At 39.1% G+C, this 24221-nt stretch overlaps 1 protein-coding gene across 4 annotated transcripts in view; it reads left to right on the top strand.

Annotated features, from left to right (window-relative positions):
- Positions 1-24221, top strand: part of LOC106879768 (epithelial splicing regulatory protein 1) — a 68192-nt gene that overhangs the window by 4619 nt on the left and 39352 nt on the right. For all 4 annotated transcript variants that reach the window (XM_089349961.1, XM_089349959.1, XM_089349960.1 and 1 more), the window contains exon 3: positions 16807-17029. In XM_089349961.1, the coding sequence (XP_089206087.1) occupies positions 16807-17029 (223 nt within the window). The remainder of the gene's footprint in view (positions 1-16806; positions 17030-24221) is intronic.

Here is a 24221-nt window from a genome sequence, read left to right as displayed (position 1 = left end):
ATACATACATACATACAACACACACATACACCAACATGTATACATACAAATACGCATCCATGCATTTCAATTCAGCTTTTGACAATCATCCAGGGTAAGGCATGAATGTCACAGCGCTCCATTCCTCTTCCCGGAACATCTAAGATTTCCAGAGAAGACAAACGAGAGCCTTATGTTTCAACTGTTTATTTTCAAGTTATTTGAAACTCTGTATGTGTGTGTGCGTGTGTGTGTATGTATGTATGTATGTATGTATGTATGTATGTATGTATGTATGTATGTATGTGTGTGTGTGTGTGAGAGAGAGAGAGAGGAACAAATTGGAAGTAGATGTATATATTTATATGCGTGTGTGTTTAAACATATGGTGGAGATGTATACAAGTATGTGTGTATGTATTTGTATAGAACATATTGTATGTGTGTGTGTGTGCATATATATATATATATATATATATATATATATATATACACACACACACATACACAGTAATCACTCACCATATTGCGGTTCACCAATCGCGGGGTTTTATGAACGTAACACCCGCGATAGTCGAGGGATTACTGCTTATATATATATATATATATATATATATATATGTATATATATATATATATATATATATATATATATATATATATATATATATATATATATATATATATATATATATATATATATATATATATATACAATTGTGTGTGTAGAACATAAGGTCGGTAAAAGAGCGTGGGTAGCCGTGTATAAAACATAAGGTGTGTAGATTGTACATAAACGTGTATAAATGTGTATAGACATACTGAAAACAGATGTATGTAAATACATGCGTATAAAAACATGACTAAGTGTATACATCGGTCTGTATGCGTGTAATAAACCATACTGTAGGTGGATGTGTATACAACGGTGTGTGTAACGAATATATTTCATGTAGATATATACATATATATATACACACACATATATATATATATACAAATATGTGTGTGTGTGATAAGCATACTATAGGTGTATATGTATCTATCCAGTGCGTACGTGTCAGCTGTGACTTGGTCACTTGGCCAGGTAACAGCTGACAGAAAAGTGGCTTCATTTATTTATTTTAATCTCGGCTGAAACCATGTCAAAGTTTTAGAAATATAGAGAGATTGGCGAAGAACTTGTTGGGAAGTAATCAATATTTGAACTACTGAATTCTCTTTCTGTCACGAACACTGCTTGCCTTGGCTTGTCTTCGTTGAAGACCCAGATTAGAAGATATATATATATATATATATATATATATATATATATATATATATATATATATGTATGTATACAGCACGGAATTTTGTCAGTGAACAGGTCGCGGTCTCAAAGCGACGAAAATACTTTGGCAAATTAAATTTAAACGGTTTCTGTGTGTTTTTAAATGGCTTATGAACACCTTCCACGCTGCAATTGTTTTCGTTCCAGCACACGATCTCAGATCAGGTCACTTGCTATGCAAGTACATCTCCGTAATATATATATATATATATATATATATAATGTGTGTGTGAGAGAGAGAGAGAGAGAGAGAGAGAGAGAGAGAAAGAGAAAGAAAGAGAAGGGTGTGCTAATTAAAACTAGTTTTATTTTAAATTTATTAACAGCTATAAATAAAGCCTGACCTGTATATCGAGAGAAAAGGATACACATGCACACACACACATGCACACACACACACACACACATGCACACACACGCACACACACATGCATGCACACGCACACACACACACACACATGCACACACACACATACATGTGTGTGCGCGTGCATCGCATCATGGACACAACTATCTTTATGCGACTTCAGTTTCTTCACCTAGATACCAGCTCGTTCTCAGCCGGGCTCCATATGACCCGGGGCGGGGAGGGGGAGTCATATGACCGGTTGAAGTCCTCATAAGAGTTTGTTAAAATGTCCAGTATACTTTTACTATGCACAAAATATTTCAGCAATTTTTTAGGCGCAGGCGTGGCTGTGTGGTAAGAAGCTTGCTTCCCAACCACATGGTTTAGGGTTCAGTCTTTGGGCCGGTGTCTTCTACTATAGCCTCGGGCCGACCAAAGCCTTACGAGTAGATTTGGTAGACGGAAACTGAAAGAAGCCCGTCGTGTATATATATATATATGTTTGTGTGTCTGTATTTGTGCCCCCACCATCGCTTGACAACCGATGCTGGTGTGTTTACGTACCCGTAACCTATCGGTTCGGCAAAAGAGAACGATAGAATAAGTACTAGACTTACAAAGAATAAGTCCTGGAGGTCGATTTGTTCGACTAAAGGCGGTGCTCCAGCATGGCCGCAGTCAAATGACTGAAACAAATAAAGGGATACAATTTCTAATAATATTTAGCGATAAAAATATAATAGGATCTTTTTTAGGGTCCAGTAGAGGAAAATGAGAACCAAAGGGGTCCGTAGGTGAAAAGGGGTTAAGAACCAATGGCACATACCATGTCTGATGGCATAAAAATCCCACGGGCACATTAGCTGCCTCCCAATTTGAGCAGCGCATATTCAGGACAAAAAGAGTTTTAAATGCTTTAAACTTTATGGAAGCACCAAACTTCCTTCATAGGATTTGGGATGATTTTTGGTAAATATTTTTTCGAAAAGAAGAAGAGAAAAAAAGGGCGTCCTAAATGCCATCAAATTCTGTATTGAATCCATTCACTGGCGAATGCTTTACTCATATTTCTTGGCTTTTTCAGGTGTCTTAGGAGTTAAAATAATATATAGTATTTAAATTTTCTTCATGTGTGAATTATTTTGGAAATTATGATAAATTTTTCGGAAAGTCCCAAATGCGGATCGCTAAAAAAAAGCACATTTATCCTTTCCTATTCAATTGCAATAATAAACATTTTAGGTTTTTTTTTTGAAACTATAGTGTCAAATGGGAATGTGTATGAAATGTCAATGAACGATATAGATGGGAAATGCCAAAAAAAAAAAAAACGTTTTCAAAACAGTCAATTTTTTTGTATTTCAAAAATTGCGATTTATGACATAAAATGTCGTCTAGAATTAGCCAGAACTAATAATGACAAATTTTAATTATTGAATATTGTTAAACACACCTCTGCAAATGCAATGTATCAGGTCATCCCATAAGTTCTGTCCAATTTTACCTTTTTTAAAATTGAATGAAATTTAATAGTATTTTAGAATGTCTAATGAAATTGAAGATTATTTTTATGCATTTGTGTACATTTAAACTAATTAAATATTATTTTACAGAATAATAGAATTAAAATTTCTTTGATTAAAACCCTTTCTAACATGGAAGTATCCAAAGAGCATTTAAGGCACATAATGCTTTATGAGTACAAAAAAGGAAACTCTGCAGTCGAAATGACTCGAAACATACACTCAGTTTATGGGAAGGAATGCTTGAATGGAAGAACTTGCAGAAGATGGTTTGCAAAATTCAGAAGTGGAGATTTCAGCCTTGAAGATGAAGATCGAACAGGACGTCCAGTTGAGTCTGATGATAAGCTCCCTGAGGCCTTACTTGAAGAAAATCCTGCATTATCAGTTGAAGAATTAGCAATAAAGCTTAGTTCAAACCATACAACTGTTCATCGTCATCTTCAACAACTTGGAAAGGTTCCTAAACTTGGAAAATGAGTGCCTCATGAATTGTCCGAAAGCAACCGCAAATCCCGAGCTGACATCTGTTCTTCTCTCCATTCTCGCGAACTCATTTCACCCTTTTTGGATAGACTTGTAACTGGTGACGAAAAATGGATCTTCTATCGAAATGTTAAACGTCGTAAACAGTGGCTTGGTAAAAGGAAAAAAGCTCAACCACAACCGAGAAGGGAACTTCATGGGGAAAAGGTTCTTCTCTCTATCTGGTGGGATTGCAAAGGAGTAGTTCACTTTGAATTGTTACCACCTAATGCAACAATCGATGCTCAAGTCTACTGTCAGCAATTAGAGCGTTTGAACCAAGCTTTGAAGAAAAAAACCCGCTTTAGTGAATCGAAAAGGAGTGATGTTTCATCAGGACAATGCGTGACCCCACACTGCAAAGATCACATCACAGAAGATCGAGGAGCTTGGTTGGGAAAAAAATTCCTCATCCACCTTATTCTCCCGACCTTGCTCCTTCAGACTACCATTTGTTTCGTAGTTTACAGAATTATTTGGGGGACATAACTTTCGCAAATCAGGAGAAGGTCGAAACTGACATTTCAGAGTTCCTCGCTTTGAAACCAAAAGAGTTTTACATTGATGGGATTTAAAAAAAGCTTGTAAATTGATGGAAGGAAGTCATAGATAATCAGGGAAGGTACATTGATGATTAAATTTCAATTAAATATAACATTTAATCACTTGTTTTCTTTATTCAAAATTCGGACAGAACTTATGGGATGACCTGATACATAAGCAATTCACTTTAAATACAACCAGCAGTGAGACTGTTTTTAGCAGGTCCCCAAATGGGGCCCATGGCAGGCGATGGCTTAAGGCTTTCAAAAATCTGAAATACAGGGTGACCAGGGCACCCCTTATGCAGTCTCTACCTATCCTTATTTTGAGTGTTACCATAGCGTGAATATGAGTGTACGTGTGGATAAACTTGCACCCGTGGGTGTCTATGTCTCAGTAGAACACAGGTGTATATGTCTTCTTACTGTATGTCTGTGCGTTCATATGTATGTATGTTTTCTCTCTCTCTCTCTCTCTCTCTCTCTCTCTCTCTCTCTCTCTCTCTCTCTCTCTCTCTCCCGTTTAGTGTTAATTTTTAGGTTGTGAAGGAAAGCATCTTGTTTTGTTCATCGTTCTTTAAATCTTAAGGTGTTACAGATATCTATGTATGCCATTATTCAGTGTTATTTCAAGATTTCTTACTAATAGAGAAAGAACCGGTTTCTAACCCAAATCCAAGGCTCCTTCAACATCAACAGTGTATGTATGTATGTGTGCAGATTTGTATGTTTTGCTTTATGTATGTATTCTCATGCATATATTTGCATATCTAATTATGCTCATATATATTTAAATGATAAACTTCTGGAAAGTTTTACAGATTTTTACAGTTCCAGTGATGCATTGGATCTGTAGTCTTCGAATGAGCTTTCTCCTTTCTGGTTTTGAGAAGCCTAATTTCTCAAGATTGGTATTTAGGCAGTGTGTTACACATTCCAGGGCCCCAATAATTCTAGGTATAAACCTGAACTTGTATGTATGCGTGTACACCAGGACGTAAAAATATTCAGCTTGGTGTCCGAGGGTACAGTGATCCCACATGAATTGGGGAATCCCTGATCTTTGTCTAGGCCCCTCTTTAGCCCAGTGGTTCTCAATCACTTTTTGCCTGTGGACCCCTTTAGTTTATATTTTACTCGGGTGGACCGGCATAACCATTTGAAGTTTTTAAAAAATCCTTTATCATTGTTATTAATGAAATGTTATTAGGAATTGTATGGAAAACACGTTTTAATATTTTGTGTCTTGTAAAAGAACAGTCATCCCTCGACTATCGTGGGTGTTACGTTCCGAAACCTCTCACAAAAATAATTAAAATCTAAAAAAATATAAATACCTATCAGCCGCAGAAACCCGCGATATACTGAGGAGTCCGTGATATAAATTTACGTATATTAGCCAGGAAAATCCGTGATGTACTGAGTGCGTGATAGGTGAACCGCGATATGGCGAGGGATTACTGTAAAGCCAATTTATTGCAGATAAACTTTAACAGCAAGATCTTATATGGACCCCGATTGAGGACCACTGCTCTGGGAGAAGTCTAACATGTATATAAAGCCTGCTGTATTACCGTGAAATATAGGGTTTTACTCAAGAACACAAGGCGCCGCTAAGCCCTGGAATCGAATTCACGATCGCTAGATTCTAAGTGCAACGCCTTAACCATTAAGCTATACACACACATCTCCCCCATCGTTCTCTAATTCCCTTTTTCTCCCTTCACCGTTTTCTATCTGTCTCTCTCTCCCCTCTTTCTCCTTTTCCCTCTCTCGTTGCTCACACGTGACCATCGTTTACCTTTCTTTTCCTACGCGACGTTTTAAGGACTGGGTGTCTTCTATCCCTCTCTTCTATCATTTCTCTTTTCAAAGAAAATATTTCTTCCAGTGTTCACTCTTTTCCCTTCGTTCTGGTCTAACGAGCCTCCATGTTTTTGTTTTCGTTCGGTTTCCTTGTATGTCTCCACTGTCTTGTTTTTGTTTCTAACTTTGACTCTTCATAAAATACAAAATATATTTTGGAAGTTGAGGGAGTAATGGTCTTCGAAGACTCATATTGTCGTTGAATGCTCGAAATGGGGAGTAGATAGACAGCCGACAACTGATGAAGGGTCATTCTTTGTGATACTTGTCCTGTTTTCCATTTTTCTCTCTCATTGTTTGCGTATTTAACTCGCTTGTTTTCGTACTTCATGTTGTTTACAGTTGGTGACATCCTGTGCCTATATATGCATATATATACACACACACACACACACACGTCCCTTCCTCTCTCCAGCTGCCACATCCTGGATGTAACAAATGAGTCAATGATAGTGGGTGGGAACAAAAAGTGCCTGTGTCTGTTCCCGACTACAAAGGCAATTATACTAAAATACATTACTTTATAACGAAGTCATATTAGCTTGCGAGTGACGGCTATTGTTATTTTTATGCAACTTACGCGCACATGTTACATGCATGCACACATGTGCGCACACGCAGTCACTCAAGTATATATATTAACTTCCATTCAGAATGTATGCGTGCGCGCGCGTGTGCGTGAAGTTAAGATTCGGGTAAAAACCTTGTAGAATGCTATGCAAAGCTCGTCCACAGTTGTTGGCTACCTGATGTTTTCATACCAGTGGAAATGCTCCTGCTTCTCGACATACACCAGGAATTCCATAGGATCCAGAGAGTTTATTTAAATAGACAAAGGATAGAAAATGTAATTAACGACATTCTTTATTTAAAATAACTATAATTGTTTCGACACATTCTCACACCTGTAGTGCATAGATGAGATGTTCTGCAATCATTATCTTACATCCAAGGTGTAAAATTCGCCTCCTCGGGTGATCGTTGAAATAAGTTCTTCGTCGGATTTTCTCGCCATTTCACTCAGTTTGATAATATAAAACTCGGAGCAAGATTATCATTTCCAGCAGTTTGCAGACAAAACTAAAACCATATATATAGTGACAGACAAAATACGAAATGCATAAAAAAAGATATAAACAAATGGGTCTGGTTGACTATAAATGACCAGTCTCTCTCTTAATGGTCAGACTTCTAAACAGACTTCTTCCGGCAGTCCGTCGGTTGCAACGACGAGGGTTCCAGTTGATGCGATCAACGGAACAACCTGCTCGTGAAATTAACGTGAAAGTGGCTGAGCACTCCACAGACACGTGTACCCTTAACGTAGTCTTCGAGCTGAAATACAGGTACAGCAGAAACAGGAAGAAAGATTGAGAGAAAGTTGTGGTGAAAGAGTACAGCAGGGTTCGCCTCCACCCCCTGCCGGAGCCTCGTGGAACTTTAAGTGTCTTCGCTCAATAAACACTCACAACGCCCGGTCTGGGAAACGAAACCACGATCCTATGACCGCGAGTTCGCTGCCCTAACCACTGAGCCATTGCGCCACCACTAAACAGACTACAGAAAATAAGGCGTTTAAAGATGATAAACTGATAAGGAAGTTAAGACTGATCACTTCAGTCCTTCAGAACTGTTTCCTTGTCTCTTTAAAAAATCTGAATTACCCCCCTTTTTCTCGCGACAAAAGAACTCCCCATCTTAGTCTAGAACAAGTCTCTGTTTAAAGTTAATTTATCATCGTCCAGTTTTTATACGCTGCTTTCAAACAATACGAAAGAGAAAAAGATACCCGCGCGCAGGTACATTGCTCCATGCAACCACGCACACAGTAGCGCACATTGTTTTATACATACATACATACATCTATTTATATATGCACGTATGTACACCTCTTACATACATTCATACCGTTTGTAAAATATTGAGATAGATAATACAATCTGACATAATCGTATATATAGTCTTCTAACATACATTGAACTATTTTGAAAACCCGAGACAAATACATACAATGATAGAGAGAGAAGGATTGATGTAGATTGATTGGATAGAGTTTCAAACGTTAATTGTTTTTACAAAACTGCAAAAATAAACATTTTAGTCTACAGTTGCATCTTATAACTGTTTCGGAGAACCTGTGCACCAGTTCATCTGCACTCATTGAAATCTACGGGGCTTCCTCGGAGCAGAGATTGGAAAATCTTGAGAACGCATTATACGGATATGCATTTTTTAATTATTATCGACCATTTAATGCATTGCGCGGTGCCTTCCTTAAGTCTCCAGACGAAGTCATCGAAGGGTGCGCAGTGTCTCTTATTAACGTTTTTAAATGCTGCAATAATGGTTTCAATATCGATTTTGGAAGGACCCTGCAGCCCCACCAATATATGCAAATGCAACTGCTAGCGTTCTCACTGTGAATTTGTACATTACGTTCTTCCGAGGGCATTCATTTTTCAGTGGACATACATTGTTGTCACTGAAAGTATTGGGTCATCCCATAAATAATGCGTTTTTTTAAATACTTCTTTTATTTTTCAAAATTAAGATAAACAAAGTTCTTTTTTAATCTAAAATATACTCTCCTTCATTTTCTACAATGCTCTTCCAATGTTCACTTGTCTGTGGCGAAAAATACTCCTCCACTACTATTCTGACCTCGTCTACAAAATTCATATTTATTCCATCCAAATGATTTTCACAACTGCGGAATAAATGATAATCGGATGGGACAATGTCTGGCGAATATGGTGGGTGGGACATCGTTTCCCATTCAAACTGCTCCAGCCTTTGGAATGTCATCCTCGCTGTATGTGGCCGAGCATTATCCTGATGGAAGAACACCTTTCGTCTTGAAATCAAAGATAGTCGTTTTTCTTCTCGCAGTAGATCTCCTTTGTTATCGTTTGGTTTGGGCTTAAAAGTTCAGAGTGGACTAAACCATTCGTATCCCACGAAACAGATAACAACACCTTATGACCTGTTCACTGACAAAATTGTGCAGCACAATTTTGTCAGTGAACAGGTCGCGGTCTCAAAGCGACGAAAATATTTTGACAAATTAAATTTAAATGTTGAAGTGAATCTAACGGATTTTGTGTGTTATTTTAAATGGCTTATAAAAACCTTCCACGCTGCAATTGTTTTCGTTCCAGCACACGATCTCAGATCAGGTCACTTGCTATGCAAGTACATCTCAGTATATATATATATATATATATATATACTAATATATATATATATATATATATATATATATATATATATATATATATACACGCTAATAGAAGAACGTAAGCCTGGTAGTTTTTTGAGCAAGCTTTGATTTTGTGCCACCAATAAGAAACCTTCAATCTCTGCTTTCAGTCCTGAACTTCTCAACCACTGAAGGGTTGTTGCTTGTATTATTGTTAGTGTTATTGCCTTTGCACAGCTCCCAACGCTGGAGATTGTACTACGGTGTCAGCTGTTCACTACCAATGAACTAAGGTTACACCTCTTATTTTTCGAGCACCTTCCGGAGTATTCGAGCGGTTCCAGTCCGTGCTGTTTTCTGCAAGTGCTCAACCCTTGTTGCAGCCCCCATTTTTTCCATGTACTTCTCAAAAATTTTTACTTAATGTTCCCAGGGCCCCGACAATTATTGGTATTACTACAACCTTTTTCATCGACCACAACTGCTTAACTTCCCAAGCTAACCTGTCATATCTATCAACTTTTCTTTCTTCTTTATCGCATACCTTGTTGTCAGCTGGGCATGCTATATCTATGATCCAGCTTAGTTTGTTTTCTTTTTCAATTAAGACTATGTCTGGCTTCCTATTCTCTATCTCATGGTCACACTGAATCATAAAATCCCACAGGATCTTTGCATTATCATTTTCGACGATACCTTCAGGTTTGAGGTCGTACCAATTTTTTGCTCTGTCAAGTCTATACTTGTTGCAAAGTGTCCAATGGAAAAGCCTTGCTATATTGTCGTGGCGTCTCTTATATTCCTTCTGGGCTAGTTATTATTATTATTATTGAGTGAGAGAGCAGTGCATGCCATCAAAGAGACACTGGGGTAAAATATACGAAGCCCAATATACCCATCATGACTACCCGTCTGATAAGGGTACACCAGGCACATGCATCACAACCATATGTGCGCGACATGGTGATCTCATATGAAGATAAACAGCGCATGACCTCGCAGGTGGGGCCCAGTTAGAATTTTCTTCTGGTCGAGTAGCCCATCCCGCTCAAAAGGTCCCTGAATAAGATTTGCTTAAGGACGTTGAGCAAAACACCCATGTTTCCAAAGGTGAATTATTCAAACCCCAAAGAACTCCTCACAACACATGGCTATGATGCTTCCCCACTACTTCTGCTCATGATCAGAGATGCACATATCGTCAGCCACCAAGGGACATGCTCAACTGGTTAAGGTCAAACAACTGACCAGCAAATCTGTGGTATTGAGCAGAATATTTGCTGTAGCCCATCTTTTTATACCAAGACAAAACAATGTACATGGTAACACTTCCAATCAATTAAGACCAGAAGCCATGAGAGCCACTGCCTGGTACTGTATCAGGGCATTTATTATTATTATTATTATTATTATTATTATTATTATTATTATTATTATTTTATGTTTGAATTTTGCTTTACATTTCTATAAGTTGGCTTCAAGTCTCACCCAGAGACCTCAAGAGATAACAAGTTAGAAGTTCATGCTGGTGTTGTTATTATTATTATCATCATTATTATTATTCCATTACCAACATTAGAACACTAATAAATCTCTCCAATGTTTAAATATGTTTTCCATAAAAGAAAGTCATGTCAATATTCACTTATCTTATGATGGCGGTGGTGAGCCGGCAGAATCGACTGGCAAAATGCGTAACGACCTCTGAGTCCAAATTCCGCCAGGGTCGTCTTTGCCCTTTACTATTTTGGGGGTCGATAAAATAAGTACCAGTTGATGTAATCGACTTACCCTCTCCCCCCAAATTGTTGGCCTTGTGCCAAAATCATCCTAAATTACCTACTCTTTCTCTCCCTCTTCCCATTCATAAAATCAATAACTTCCGTTTCTTATCTCTTTCCTTCTCTTCCCCTCCTTTCCTTCACCCTTGCCCTCCCTCCACTTCTCTTTCCCTCCTCCTCTCATCTCCCCCTCCTTTCGTCCCCCTTCCGCTCCTCCTATCGCTCTTTCTCTCTCCACCGCCTCACCGCTCTCTTTCTCCTTCGTCTCCTCCTGTCTCCCCTATAACCCCTCTTCTTTTCTTCCCTCTCTCTTCCCCCTCTCCCTTTCTCATCAATACCCTAAGCTCTAAGAGATTTATAACCTATTTATTCTAATGTCTTAATTAAACTAGGAAGGGAAGCTCCCGTGACCCCATTTCAGCGTCTTCAAGCTCAGTGCAACTTAAGTAAGTAGTTAGGAAGGTAGAGAGGTTGCGAAGTTGTCCCCGCAACCCCCTTAACACTAACCCCCTCCACCACCATTTCTCCAAGTCAAACCCTTTAATTCCGGGATCCATTCCTTTTAAATGGGATTATTTCCTTACTTCTGATCTTTACACTTAGATCCTTCGAGATCCAACAGATTTATGATCAAAGACGTTCCAATCGTGATTGTCCTGTCTTTTTTTTTTTAGCAATATTTACGACTACATCATCTTATCTTTAATCTTTTATTTGTTTCAGTCATTTGACTGTGCCCATGCTGGGGCACCACATTGACGGGTTTTAGTCGAACAAATCGACCCCAGTTCTTATTTTTGAAAATCTAGTGCGTATTCCATCGGCCTCTTTTGTCGAGCACCTAGCTTACAGAGTTGTAAACAAACCAGCGTCGGTTGTCAAGCGGTGGACACATACACACACACACACATTTGTCTACCGTGTCTTGCCTCCTCAACAATCAATAGGGTCGCAGGGGCGCGTCGTAACTTGTGGCAGGGTTTGGGCATCTCAGACGCCTCAAGGTCAACAGGTGATTGTTTTCAAGAGAGAGAGAGAGAGAGAGATTGACCTCACCGGGATTCGATCTCAGACAGCCAGACCAAGTTCTGAAAACACTCTGTCCGATGCTCCAACGACTCTGCCAGTTCAACAAATATGTATGTATGCATGCATGTATGTATGTATGTATTTGTGTATGTATGTATGTTTATGTGAGTGTGTGTGATTGAGTATTTATGTATGCATGTATAAGTGTGTGTGTGTGTGTGTGTGTGAGAGAGAGAGAGAGAGAGAGAGAGTCCTTATGTATATTGAGAGAGGGTGTGGTTTATTGGCCAGAGACTATTTCAGCCAATATTGACCAAGGACAGCTACTCAGTTATTTTCAAGCAGCTACAGACGATTTCAAGAGTCAATTACTCGAATTAACAGAGAAAATATTAGCATTTAGAAGATAATGCTCTTAGTTTAACTGCTTTGCACTTCCTGTCCCCAGCCTTGAACCTATTCACTTCTGGTGCGTATAGTCCGATCTGTCCACGAGGCCCTCAGCTTCTGTGCAGTTGCTGATATACTCCATTGAATTTATCCTTTAACCCTTTCAACCTGGAAATTTTTCTCAAGTCGGTAATGGCGGGTGGGCGGGTTTGTACGCATGCCTGCCTTTTGAGCTGTCATTATAGTGTCATACACCCCGATCATATGTCTAGCGCTCCATACTTATCAGAAAAACCGGAGCGGTACTATACTGCATCACATGACTCGTAAAATGTTTGACTCTTACAAATATGAAGCAGCCGGGCTGAAAGGGTTAATGTTAATTACAGAAGCTGTTGTCAGACATGTGACATTTTCAGCTCCTGAAAAATTTAAGAACATAATCATAAAGACCATTCCCCCGCCCCCCTTTCCTTGTTGCTGAGAGGCTACAATCAGTGTCCGAGAAACTGGTTGGTGTTCTGTGACTTTATTTATTCCTAGTAGAACCTTTAGCGCGTCGAACAAAATGCTAAGCGACATTTCTTCTAGCTCTTTACGTTCAGAGTTCAAATTTCGCCGAGATCGACTTCGCATTTCATCCTTACGAAGTCGATAACAGTAAATCAGTCAAGTACAGAAGGTGCCGTAATCAACTTGCTCCCTCCCCTCGGAATTATTGGCCTGGTATCAAATAAGAAAGAATTTATTATCTATGCAGACATATATATATATATTATTTCTTTGTTGCCCACTGAGGGCTAAACATAGAGGGGACAAACAATGACAGACAAAAGTATTAAGTCGATTACATCGACTCCAGTGCATAACTGGTACTTATTTAATTGACCCCGAAAGGATGAAAGGCAAAGTCGACCTCGGCGGAATTTGCACTCAGAACGCAAAGACAGACGAAATACTGCTAAGCATTTCGCTCGATGTGCTAACGATTCTGCCAACTTGGATAAGTTTATAGTAGAAAGTGGGTTATACATCTTTAGATTGTATACCTGACTTTCCTACTATAATATTAAGGAATATAACGGAACGCTGAACTCCAGACTATCAACTTAAACGACATTTATTTAGGTGGTAAATATATACATCTTTAGTTCTTGTTGCTACAGCTTCTATTGTGTATGAGCATAGTTGTTGGGACGTTGTTCTGTAGTTGTGAGCGAGCTGTCGAGTGTAAGTCCGAAAGATGTAGAGAGACAGCTTTAATACGTCCATGCTCAATCGCTGGCCAGCGAGAAAGAGAATGAATTGAGCGGGAACGCTTGGTTGTTTAATTCTACGCATGCGCACGGCGTTACTACAAGTTTGTATATCATGCGTAGAATCTTACGATTTTTGGATCCACCCTGCAGGGGCGTGGCCAGGTTCTAAAGTTAGGAGTAGCAAGCTCATAAAAAAACCCAAAAGGCGTCGTGACACATATCAAACAATTTTAAACTCATTTCTCTTATATTATGCGAAATATTTTATTAGTCATAAAATACGTAATTGTCATATACATTCATTAATTTTATGTTTCGGTAACAATGTCATTATGTATGAAGCTTACAACTACGGATCTAAGTGAGCAAAGCATTAAAAAGAAACGTTGAAAAGGCGCCAATTTTGAAAAATGTGCTTGTGGAGAGAGGTCGCTCCTTTTACTTCCTTATTAGCTACGTCGATGTCACCCTGTCCTTAAGACAATAAAAAAAATTCTCTCCCCCCCCCCCTCTCTCTCCTAAAACGCAACTTTCCTCTTCTCAGCAAGCCATACGAATTATCTGAAATCTTCACGATCTCAAATGTAATCCTTAACACTTCTTTTCGTAATATACAAACTACTGAAGCAAATTTATCAAAGTTTGTCTTTTGAAATTGGTTTCAAATTTTGGCCCAATGCCAGTAATTTCAGAGGAGGGCGTGAGTCGATTGCATCGACCCCCAGCGCTCAACTGGTACTTATTTTATCGACCCCGAAAGGATGAAAAGCAAAGTGAACCCCAGCGGTATTTGAACTCAGAACGTAAGGACAGATGAAATGCCGCTAAGCATTTCGCCCGGCGTGCTAACGATTCTGCCAGCTCGCTACCCCTGTCTTTTGAAATATTAAGCATTAAAAGCTGGATCCTGTTAGAAAATATTAACAATCGAAAATTCAAGGCGCAGCAGAAAAACCTCCCGTATTTTACACGGCCATTGGCGTGGCGCTAATAAAGTTTGGCAGAAGATAATAGTGTCTTCCTGTAGCTCATGTTTTACTGTTTATTTGTTTTGTTTTGTTTTTCTAGACCAGTGTCCACCATGCGGCTATCAAGAATAAAAATGTGGGAGGGTTTTATTTTATTCTATTTTTGCTGCACCCTACATGTGAAGTAAAGGTATTAGAGTCCAAACCCTCCCTATTATATTCATATTCACATCGTGGTTTTAGTATAAAAATAAAAAAGCCTGTCCCCCAATCATTTTCTTGTGGCGCCACCTATATTTTACACTGAATTACTGCCCTTTTGGTCTACAAAGCTTTCTACAATGAGTCACAACAATAAAGTTTCTTTTAATATCTTGCTCTTAACATAGATACTTTTTTGTTAAGATCAAATGAAATACTAGATGTTGGAAACCCACAGAATCCAAGGAGGAGGGCCGTTGAAGAATATATTTTTCATATCTTCATATTGAAATTGATGCACAAGAAGAGTTTATTGCGGGTTTTCTCCAAGCTTAAAAGCAAGATTCACAGAAACAAATGTATTTACACTTAATCAGATTTCATCACTGAAAATTGAGGGCTCAGTTCATAGGTATGGGGTAATGCAGTTAACGAGAGATGAACTGTTGCTTCTCTTCTGCTAAGGATTGGGGACCACGGAAACATGCGCTCTCTCTCTCTCTCTCTCTCTCTCCGCTTCTGGTTATGGTTGTGTATTTTCAGTCAGGGGTCTTCCAGTCCACTCTTTGATGTTGTCCGGCTAATGTCTTCGCAGTTCTTTGGTTCCTTGTGTCCCATTGACTCTTCCTTCATGGATATCAGTGCTGAGATTCCGGGCCCAGATGACATCCCTAAAATACTGCAGCTTTCTCTCCCTGGCAATTATCAAAAAATCCCCTTTCTGTTCCCATTTCCACAAGTACTAACTCCTTTGTTTGATAGTCAGTCCCGCTGATCTTCAGTATTCTTCGATAGTATGTTGTCTCAAATAATGAGTTTGGCAACGTTCTTTCAGGGCCCAGCTTTCACATCCATACAGTGCAACGGGCCAAACTAGTGACTTCATAAGCTTTAATTTGATGTTCTTCTTAAAGCACAGTCATTTTATATTCTACTGAGGGATTTTTAAGACAGATCTCGCTGCCCTAAATCATGCTCCTATTTCGTAGCCTCCGTCTCTTGGTTGTTCTGTAATAGTATCCAGACATTTGAACTTGGTGACCCATTTAAATGTAACTCCTTGGCATTGAGTGTTATGTTCCTCTGTTTTTGTCACTGCGATCACTTTTGTCTTCATTGTATTGATTTCCAGCCGGTACTCACTCAATACAAATCTTTAACTCTATACCTTATCTAATAATCTCTGTAGCGACTCTGCCGATGTTGTGATAAGGACTACATCATGAGCATACCATACGCTGTTGATGTCTCTACAATCGATGGTGATTCCTATCCCATTGAGATCATCAACTGATTCTTATCCCATTTTCAGAGCAGAAGGAGTCATCGTCATCATCATCATCGTTTAACGTCCATTTTCCATGCTGGTATGGGTTGTACGGTTTGAGTGGGGACTGGCAAGCCAGGATGCCGCACCAGGCTCCAATCTGATGTGACAATGTTTCTGCAGCTGGATGCCCTTCCTAACGCCAACCACTCCGAGAGTGTAGTGGGTGCTTTTTACGTGCCACCGGTACAGGAGCCTGTTAGGCGGGCCTGGCATCGATCACGTACGGATGGTGCTTTTTACGTGCCACGGGCACGGGAGCCAGTCAGGGTGTACTGGCATCAGCCGAAACGTTGTGATAACAACAAACAAGATGAGGACAAATATCCGTCCAACGTAAATAAAGTAAATAATGTTAATCCTTGACTTTCTTGTATCTTAGGGTGGTAGTGGGGAGAGGGGAATTTTTTGCTTTATTTTTAGTAGATATGGTTTCATAAATACCAGTCATATACTAGAATTTATAGAAGAAATAATCTATATTCCCCACGGTTTCCACATATTTAGCTTATCTAATTAATTTGCGTTTCTCTTTCCAGATGGATCGATTTTTATCAGCGAAGGGAGTGCATCCTGACCATGGAGGGAAATCTTTCACAATATGTGCAGATGGACAAGCTCACCTACGCCAATGTCTGCATCCAGAATGTAGTAAAAAGAACATTAATTTACCAAAATACATGTATAAGTTTTATGACCTGAGGAAAGAATTCAGGAAATTTTACAGAACTGAAGCTACCGGAATCAAGTCAATGCTTGAACGTATCCTTTGAATACAGCTTTTATGTTTTACCTTTTACACATTTCAGTCACTGGACTCTGGCCACGCTGGGGCACTACCTTCAAGGCTTTAGTCAAACAAACCAACCCCCTGGATCTTTTTTTTTTAATCCTTGTACTTTTTCTATTGGTCTCTTTTGTTGAACTATTGAATTACAAGGACGTAAACAAACCAACACTGGTTGTCAAGGGGTGGGCAAAGACAGACACATATAACTGTCATCACCATCATAGTCATTTAACACCCGTTCTCCATGTTGGCCTCGGTTGGATGGTTTGACAAGTGCTAGCAAGGCCGGAACCTACATCAGGCTCCACTCCATTGGCTGTTTCAGAATGGTTTCTACAGTTGGATGCCCTTCCTAATGCCAACCACTTTACTGAATGTACTGAGTGCTTTTTACATGCCACCGGCACAAGAGCCAGTCAGGTGGCACTGGCATCAACCATGCTCGAATGGGGCTTTTTACATGCCATCAGCACAGGTGCCAATCAGGTGGTACTGTCATCGGCCACGACAATGACTTCACTTGACTCAACAGGTCTTCACAAGCACAGTTTATTGCCCAATATATATAGCGTCGCCTTACTGGCACTTGTGCTGGTGGCATGTAAAAAAAAAACATTCGAGTGAGATATATATATATATATATATATATATATATATATATATATATATATATTTCTGTGTGGGTTAGGGGTTGAGAAACCAACAAAGGGATAGTACCTATCCAATATACTGCTGGTAGTGTACCCAGTTATTCATACTCAGGTACTAGCTATTTAGTGGCAAACTCGCAACTGAGTGTTATATATAGGTGGGGGTAAAAAGTAATTTACCCTTGATTTATACGGCAAATAAAAAAATGGAGGGGATACAAAAACTACATTCATCAGCCGGTAAACATTCCAATATGTCTATTTATTGCAGTGTATTAGATAAATCCACACACATGTATTAGTGGTACAGACTATCAAATAGAAAGGTTTGGTAATTGCCAAACCAAGGGTGTGGATGCATATAATCATATAGAAACAAGTGATTAATTGAGTAAATGAGTAAATGAGTAAATGAACAGATTGTCAGTAAAACAGGAACTAGGACCTACACACCCATTTGGTTTTACTGGCAATCTGTTCATTTACTCATTTGCTCATTTACTCAATTAATCACTTGTTTCTATATGATTATATGCTTCCACACCCTTGTTTTTGCAATTACCAAACCTTTCTATTTGATAGTCTGTACCACTAATACATGTGTGTGGATTCATCTAATACACTGCAATAAATAGACATATTGGAATGTCTACCGGCTGATGTCTGTTGATTTAGTTTCCTCTCCACTTTCTTATTTGCCTATATATATATATATATATATATATATATATATATATATATATATATATATATATATATATATATGAGGCAAGACCTTCGTACATTGGGCCTCACCGAGGCGATGACTACGGACCGAGACCTTTGGAAATGGGCTGTGCGTGAGAAGACCCGGCAAGCCAAGTAAGATCGTTGCCAGTGCCCCTGGACTGGTTCTTGTGCGGGTGGCACATGAGATACACCATTTTGAGCGTGGCCGTTGCCAGTACCGCCTGACTGGCTCCTGTAGGATTTTCGAGCGAGATCGTTGCCAGTGCCCCTGGACTGGCTTGTGCGGGTGGCACATAAAAGACACCATTTCGAGCGTGGCCGTTTTCGTGCGGGTGACACGTAAAAGCACCCACTACACTCTCTGAGTGGTTGGCGTTAGGAAGGGCATCCAGCTGTAGAAACTCTGCCAAATCAGACTGGAGCCTGGTGTTGCCATCCGGTTTCACCAGTCCTCAGTCAAATCGTCCAACCCATGCTAGCATGGAAAGCGGACGTTAAACGATGATGATATATACATATATATATACACACACACATACACACACAATACAAGCTTCCATATTGTTTTCATCTACTAAATTCACTTGCAGAGCATTGGTTGGCCTGGGGCTACAGTAGAAGATACTTGCCTAAGGTGCAGTGCAGTGGGACTGAACCCAAAACCACATGGTTGCAGTGCTAGAGATAACACTAGATCAACGACTGATATTTTAATCATTTCAATATGTACAAGAGACAACTCTGCACATGTTCTGTTATTATTAAACCTCATCAGTGAAGTATTCACTTCACTATACATACTGAAGTAGTGACAAGAGAATCACTAAGGAAATAATACAGGTTTGAGTGTAATGGAGTAGGTGTAAACAATTATCATAATTTATATATGACATCGCTAAAATCAGAGCTGCTGATTGGCTGAGTGGAGTGCATTCATAGAACATTGACGTACTTCTGGGAGATGACATTTTAGTTATGTTTTATTTATTTCTTACTCATTGCTTTCGCTGGTAACAATCCTTCCTTTTATGTAGTTGTCATGTGACTATCGTCATGTGATTAGGTTGGTAAGCATGACACAGAATTCTAGTGACAGTTATTATTAATTAGCAGCAGGACCTGATTTTGCCAGGGTTTATTAATACTTGAAGTAATTACAATCATGTGAATTCACTGTGTTTTAGAGAATAAATTATTTTTAAAAGATGTTGACAATCTTTGCCTGGCCTGAGAAATATTGCAGATTTATTCAGAATTCTAGCATCCAAGAAATCCTTTTGATTCTTATTTTTATTGGAAGCATTAGTAATATATTCTATGATGTATGTGTATATGAATACACACACACACACACACACACACACACACACACACACATACACACTTGTGTGTGTGTATATCTATATATATACACATATGAAGGAGCCTTATGGAGGCAAAGTGGCTGAGTTCCTTTTGAGTGTTGGACCTCATGGAGGCAATGACCAAGACCTTTATGTCGTGCTTGAGAAGAAGACCCATCAAGCCGATCAAAATCAAAGTCATGGCAGATACTGGTGTCATGCAAATGGCACCTGTGCCAGTGGCACATAATAATACCTTCCAAGAGTTGGGCCTCACGGAGGCCCAACGTTTGAAGGTCAAGTGAGGCCCAACGTTCGAAGGTCATGCTTGACCACCTCATCCCATATCATCCTGGGTCTTCCTCTACCCCGGACTCCTTCAACTGATTGGGAGTGGCACTTCTTCACACATCTCTCCACATTCATCCCATAGTTCTTGATCATACCAACACAAACATCTCTCTTGCATGCCGCATCCAATGCTTCATATGTCCAACATTTCTCTCAGGGCGCTTACACTCTGTTGTGTGTGCACACTGACATTACACATCCAGCGGATCATGCTAGCTTCATTTCTTTCGAGGCTACACATGTCTTCAGCAGTCACAGCCCATGTTCACTGCCATGAAGCATGGCAGTTCACGCACATGCATCGTACAGTCTACCTTTCACTCTGAGCGAGAGGCCCTTTGTCACCAGTAGGGGTAGAAGTTTTCTGAACTTTGCCCAGGCTAGTCTTATTCTAGTGGTAACACTCTCTGAGCATCCACCCCCACTACATACTTGGTCACCTAGGTAGCAGAAGCTATAAACTACTGCTAGTTTCTCCCCCTGGCATGTGATGGAATCTGTCTTCAGAGCACCTGTGGTGTTTATTGCCCCTGTGCATCTGCTGCACACAAAAGCTATCTTCCCAGTTAATTTTCCTTTGATGTTGCTGCACCTCTTATGTCTCCATAGCATACACTGGGTACATCTTATGGAGTTTCTACCTACACCTTTTCTACAGATCGAGCAGGACCACCTACCTGAAGGCGTGTGTGATGTGTTCGCCTTCCTACTTACTAGAATTTTGGTCTTTGCTACATTGACTCTAAGGCCTTTGATTCTAAACCTTACTTCCACACCTCAAATTTCTTCTCTAGTTCTGTTAGTGATTCTGTTTTTAGGGCCAGGTCATCAGCATATAGAAGCACCCAGGGGCAACCCATCTTGAATTCCTCTGTTATTACCTGGAGGATTATAATGAATAAAAAGGGACTGAGGGCTGATCTTTGGTGGACCCCTACTTCTACCCGGAATTCTTCACTATACTCATTGCTGATCCTAACCTTACTAACAGCCACTCTGTATAGGGCTTGTACAGCCCTTATTAACCATTTGTCTATTCCCAGTTTCTGCATCACCCACCAGATAAGGGATCAGGGGACCCTGTCAAAGGCTTTCTCCAAGTCCACAAAATTTAAGTATAGGGGTTTATCAGTAGCTAGGTATTTCTCCTGCAGTTGTCGAACCAGGAATATAGCATCAGTGGTGCTTCTACTTGGCACAAAACCGAACTGCATCTCATCTAAGCAGATTCTTGAGTATAACCAGCCGAAATTGCGAAGATAATCTGAAACTCGACTGAGGAAAGAAAACTCTGAATGACCCGTCCTTGTTTTCTTTGTATCGTCTATCTGGAGGTTTTGTTGTCCCTTTTTTGTGTCACCTAACTGTCTGGATGTTTTGTGTTCTTGTCCCATTTTGTATTTATATATATATATATATATATATATATATATATACACACTATTATTTATCACTTATATATGGATATGGTTTATATCTGCTGGACAATGATGCAACAGACATGATAAAATACAGCTACTTAAGATAAAACAGAGGTGGCAGCAAGCTGATTGCATCAACCCCAGTATTTGACTGGTACTGTATTTTATTGACCCCTCAAAAGAATAGAAGACAAATTTGACCTGAATTCAGAATGGAAACAGTCAGAGGGAATGCTGCTAAGCATTTAATTGGATGCATTCATGGTTCTGCCGGCTCCCTACTTTTATATTCCCTCAATTATGGTCTTACCAAATAATATTCAAATGCCTCTACAATATTTATGTTTCTGTTAATTGTGTCATTGAAATTTTGTTAATTATTGCCTATTATTAATTTGTTAATTAATGAGAGAGAGGGAGAGAGAAATCAGGAAAATATTTTAGGAATTTCCTTTTGTCAATATTTTGATAGTAAAACATCTGACTGTGTACCGTGTCACACTACAGAGTCATGGTTTGTGAGTTTGGCTGTAGATGTTCCTATATATCTCTTGACAAGAAACTTACCGTTAATTGTAGCATATAAATTGACTATGTATACAAATTGATTTTATATACATACATACAAGCACATACACACACACACTCACATGTAAGATTTAGTAGTTGACAAAATAATTCAAAACAAGAGCACTCAGAGAGCGCAAACCTCCACCATGGCAACACCAACGTCCTCTCAATGATTATCCAGAGATGATTTTTAAAATGAGAATATCTGAAATAAACTCGACTGCTCTCACAAACGAGAATACTAAAAATGAACCCGACCACTCTCAAAAATTAAGTAAAAAAAAAACGGAAAAATAATCCAGAATCCTTGTCTGGTATTAGATCCTAAAATCTAATCAGCTTGTGCCAGTCAAGGCCAAACATCCCTGAAAGTTTCATCCAAATCCATCCAACGGTTCTTGAGATATCTTGTCCACAGACAAACAAACACAACTGAAAACAACACCCCCTCCTTCACACTAAGGTGAAGGTAATACTTCCTGTTGAGAACGGAAAGGAATCTAAAGAGAAGACACAAGCTTTGTCTCTTAGTGATTTCCTTTGGCAAGGCACGCCATATGTTTGGCAGTGAGCAAGGCACAGCATCTGTTTAGCATGATCCATTATATCTATGAAGTATATTTCTAGATCCTGGTTTTTATTAATATTCTCAAGATCTAATGGTGGCGAGCTGGCAGAATCAGTGGCATGCCAGACAAAATGCTTTGCAGCATTTCGTCCATCTTTTCGTTCTGAGTTCAAATTCTACCACGGTCAACTTTGCCTTTCATCCTTTTGGGGTCAAATAAAATAAGTACCAACTGAGCACTGTGGTTAATATAATCGACTCCCCCCCACTACCACTCCCCTGAAATTGCTGGCCTTGTGTCAAAATTTGAAAAAAAAAATTGGAATTAACAAGATCTGAAACAAGATCTGAATTCAACAATTTTCTTGGAAGAAACTAACAGCTTGAAATCCTTTATGGGACATTATTTCTGAAATGGGTGCAAGGCAGGATTTCAAGCGACTTCAAGGGATCAAATTCTAATTTGTCTTTTTTGGCTGACATCAAAAAGACATAGAAGTGGGTGCTGAAGGGTTGTTGAAAGGTGACAGATGTTTTATAGAAACTCCCTTGTTGCTTGTTCTAATTAGGTTTTACTCTTGTAAGAATATTTCGTATGAGGCAACGCATCATTATTAGATCATCACAACCAAAGCAAGGGGATATTTTCCAAGTTAATTCCATTATGCAACCTTAGAAGTTTTCTATTATGTAAACAGAACTGTCTATCAATCTGATCATTTCTTTTATATTTTGTAATCTTTCTAATGGATTATATCACCATTTGACAACTTCATGTTAAGAAATCACTTCATGTTGAGAAAATACATTTTTCGTTTCGTGACTTCATATTTCTTATGAACAAGGAAACAACAAAAGCAAATCAAGTTAATTCTGCTGATAAGAAAACAAATTCTCAGGTATTTCGAGCACTCCCGTAAAAGTTTGAATAAGTTCTTTTGGTTGTGTTCAAGTTTGTAAAAGTGCTTCTAACTCCCAGGTACTTATTTCCTAAACTATTCACCATATCCGCCAGAGTAATATGAGGTACAGTACACGGCTTTTCAAGATCAATATGGCATTTGAAATGCTGTATGTCATATATACATACATACAAACATTATATACAGTACATAATTACATACATTATATACAACAACAAAATTTAATCAAATAAATTTGACAAATGATTCTAATTACTAAAAGAATAGTTTATTTATTGATATCAGTGGTTCCTAACCATTTCTTTTATTTATGGGCCTCTTTGACTTCTATTTATCTTGGGCAAACCCTCATTGACATTCATCATCATCATCATCATCATCGTCGTTTAATGTCCATTTTCCATGCTGGCATGGATTGGACAGTGTGACTGAGGTCTGGAGAGCCAGCAGCTACACCAGGCTCCAATCTGATCTGGAAGGGTTTCTACAGCTGGATGCCCTTCCTAACGCCAACCACTCTGAGAATGTAGTGGGTGCTTTTTATGTGCCACTGGCACAGGGGCCAGTCAGGTGGGCGTGGCATCGATCACATTCGGGTAGTGATTTTTT

Source organism: Octopus bimaculoides, chromosome 3 (assembly GCF_046866305.1).
Source record: "Octopus bimaculoides isolate indiv1 chromosome 3, ASM4686630v1, whole genome shotgun sequence".
Taxonomy (NCBI): Eukaryota; Metazoa; Mollusca; class Cephalopoda; order Octopoda; family Octopodidae; genus Octopus; species Octopus bimaculoides.
The sequence above is the reverse complement of the archived record's forward strand: the minus strand, read 5'-3'. Positions and strand labels throughout refer to the sequence as shown.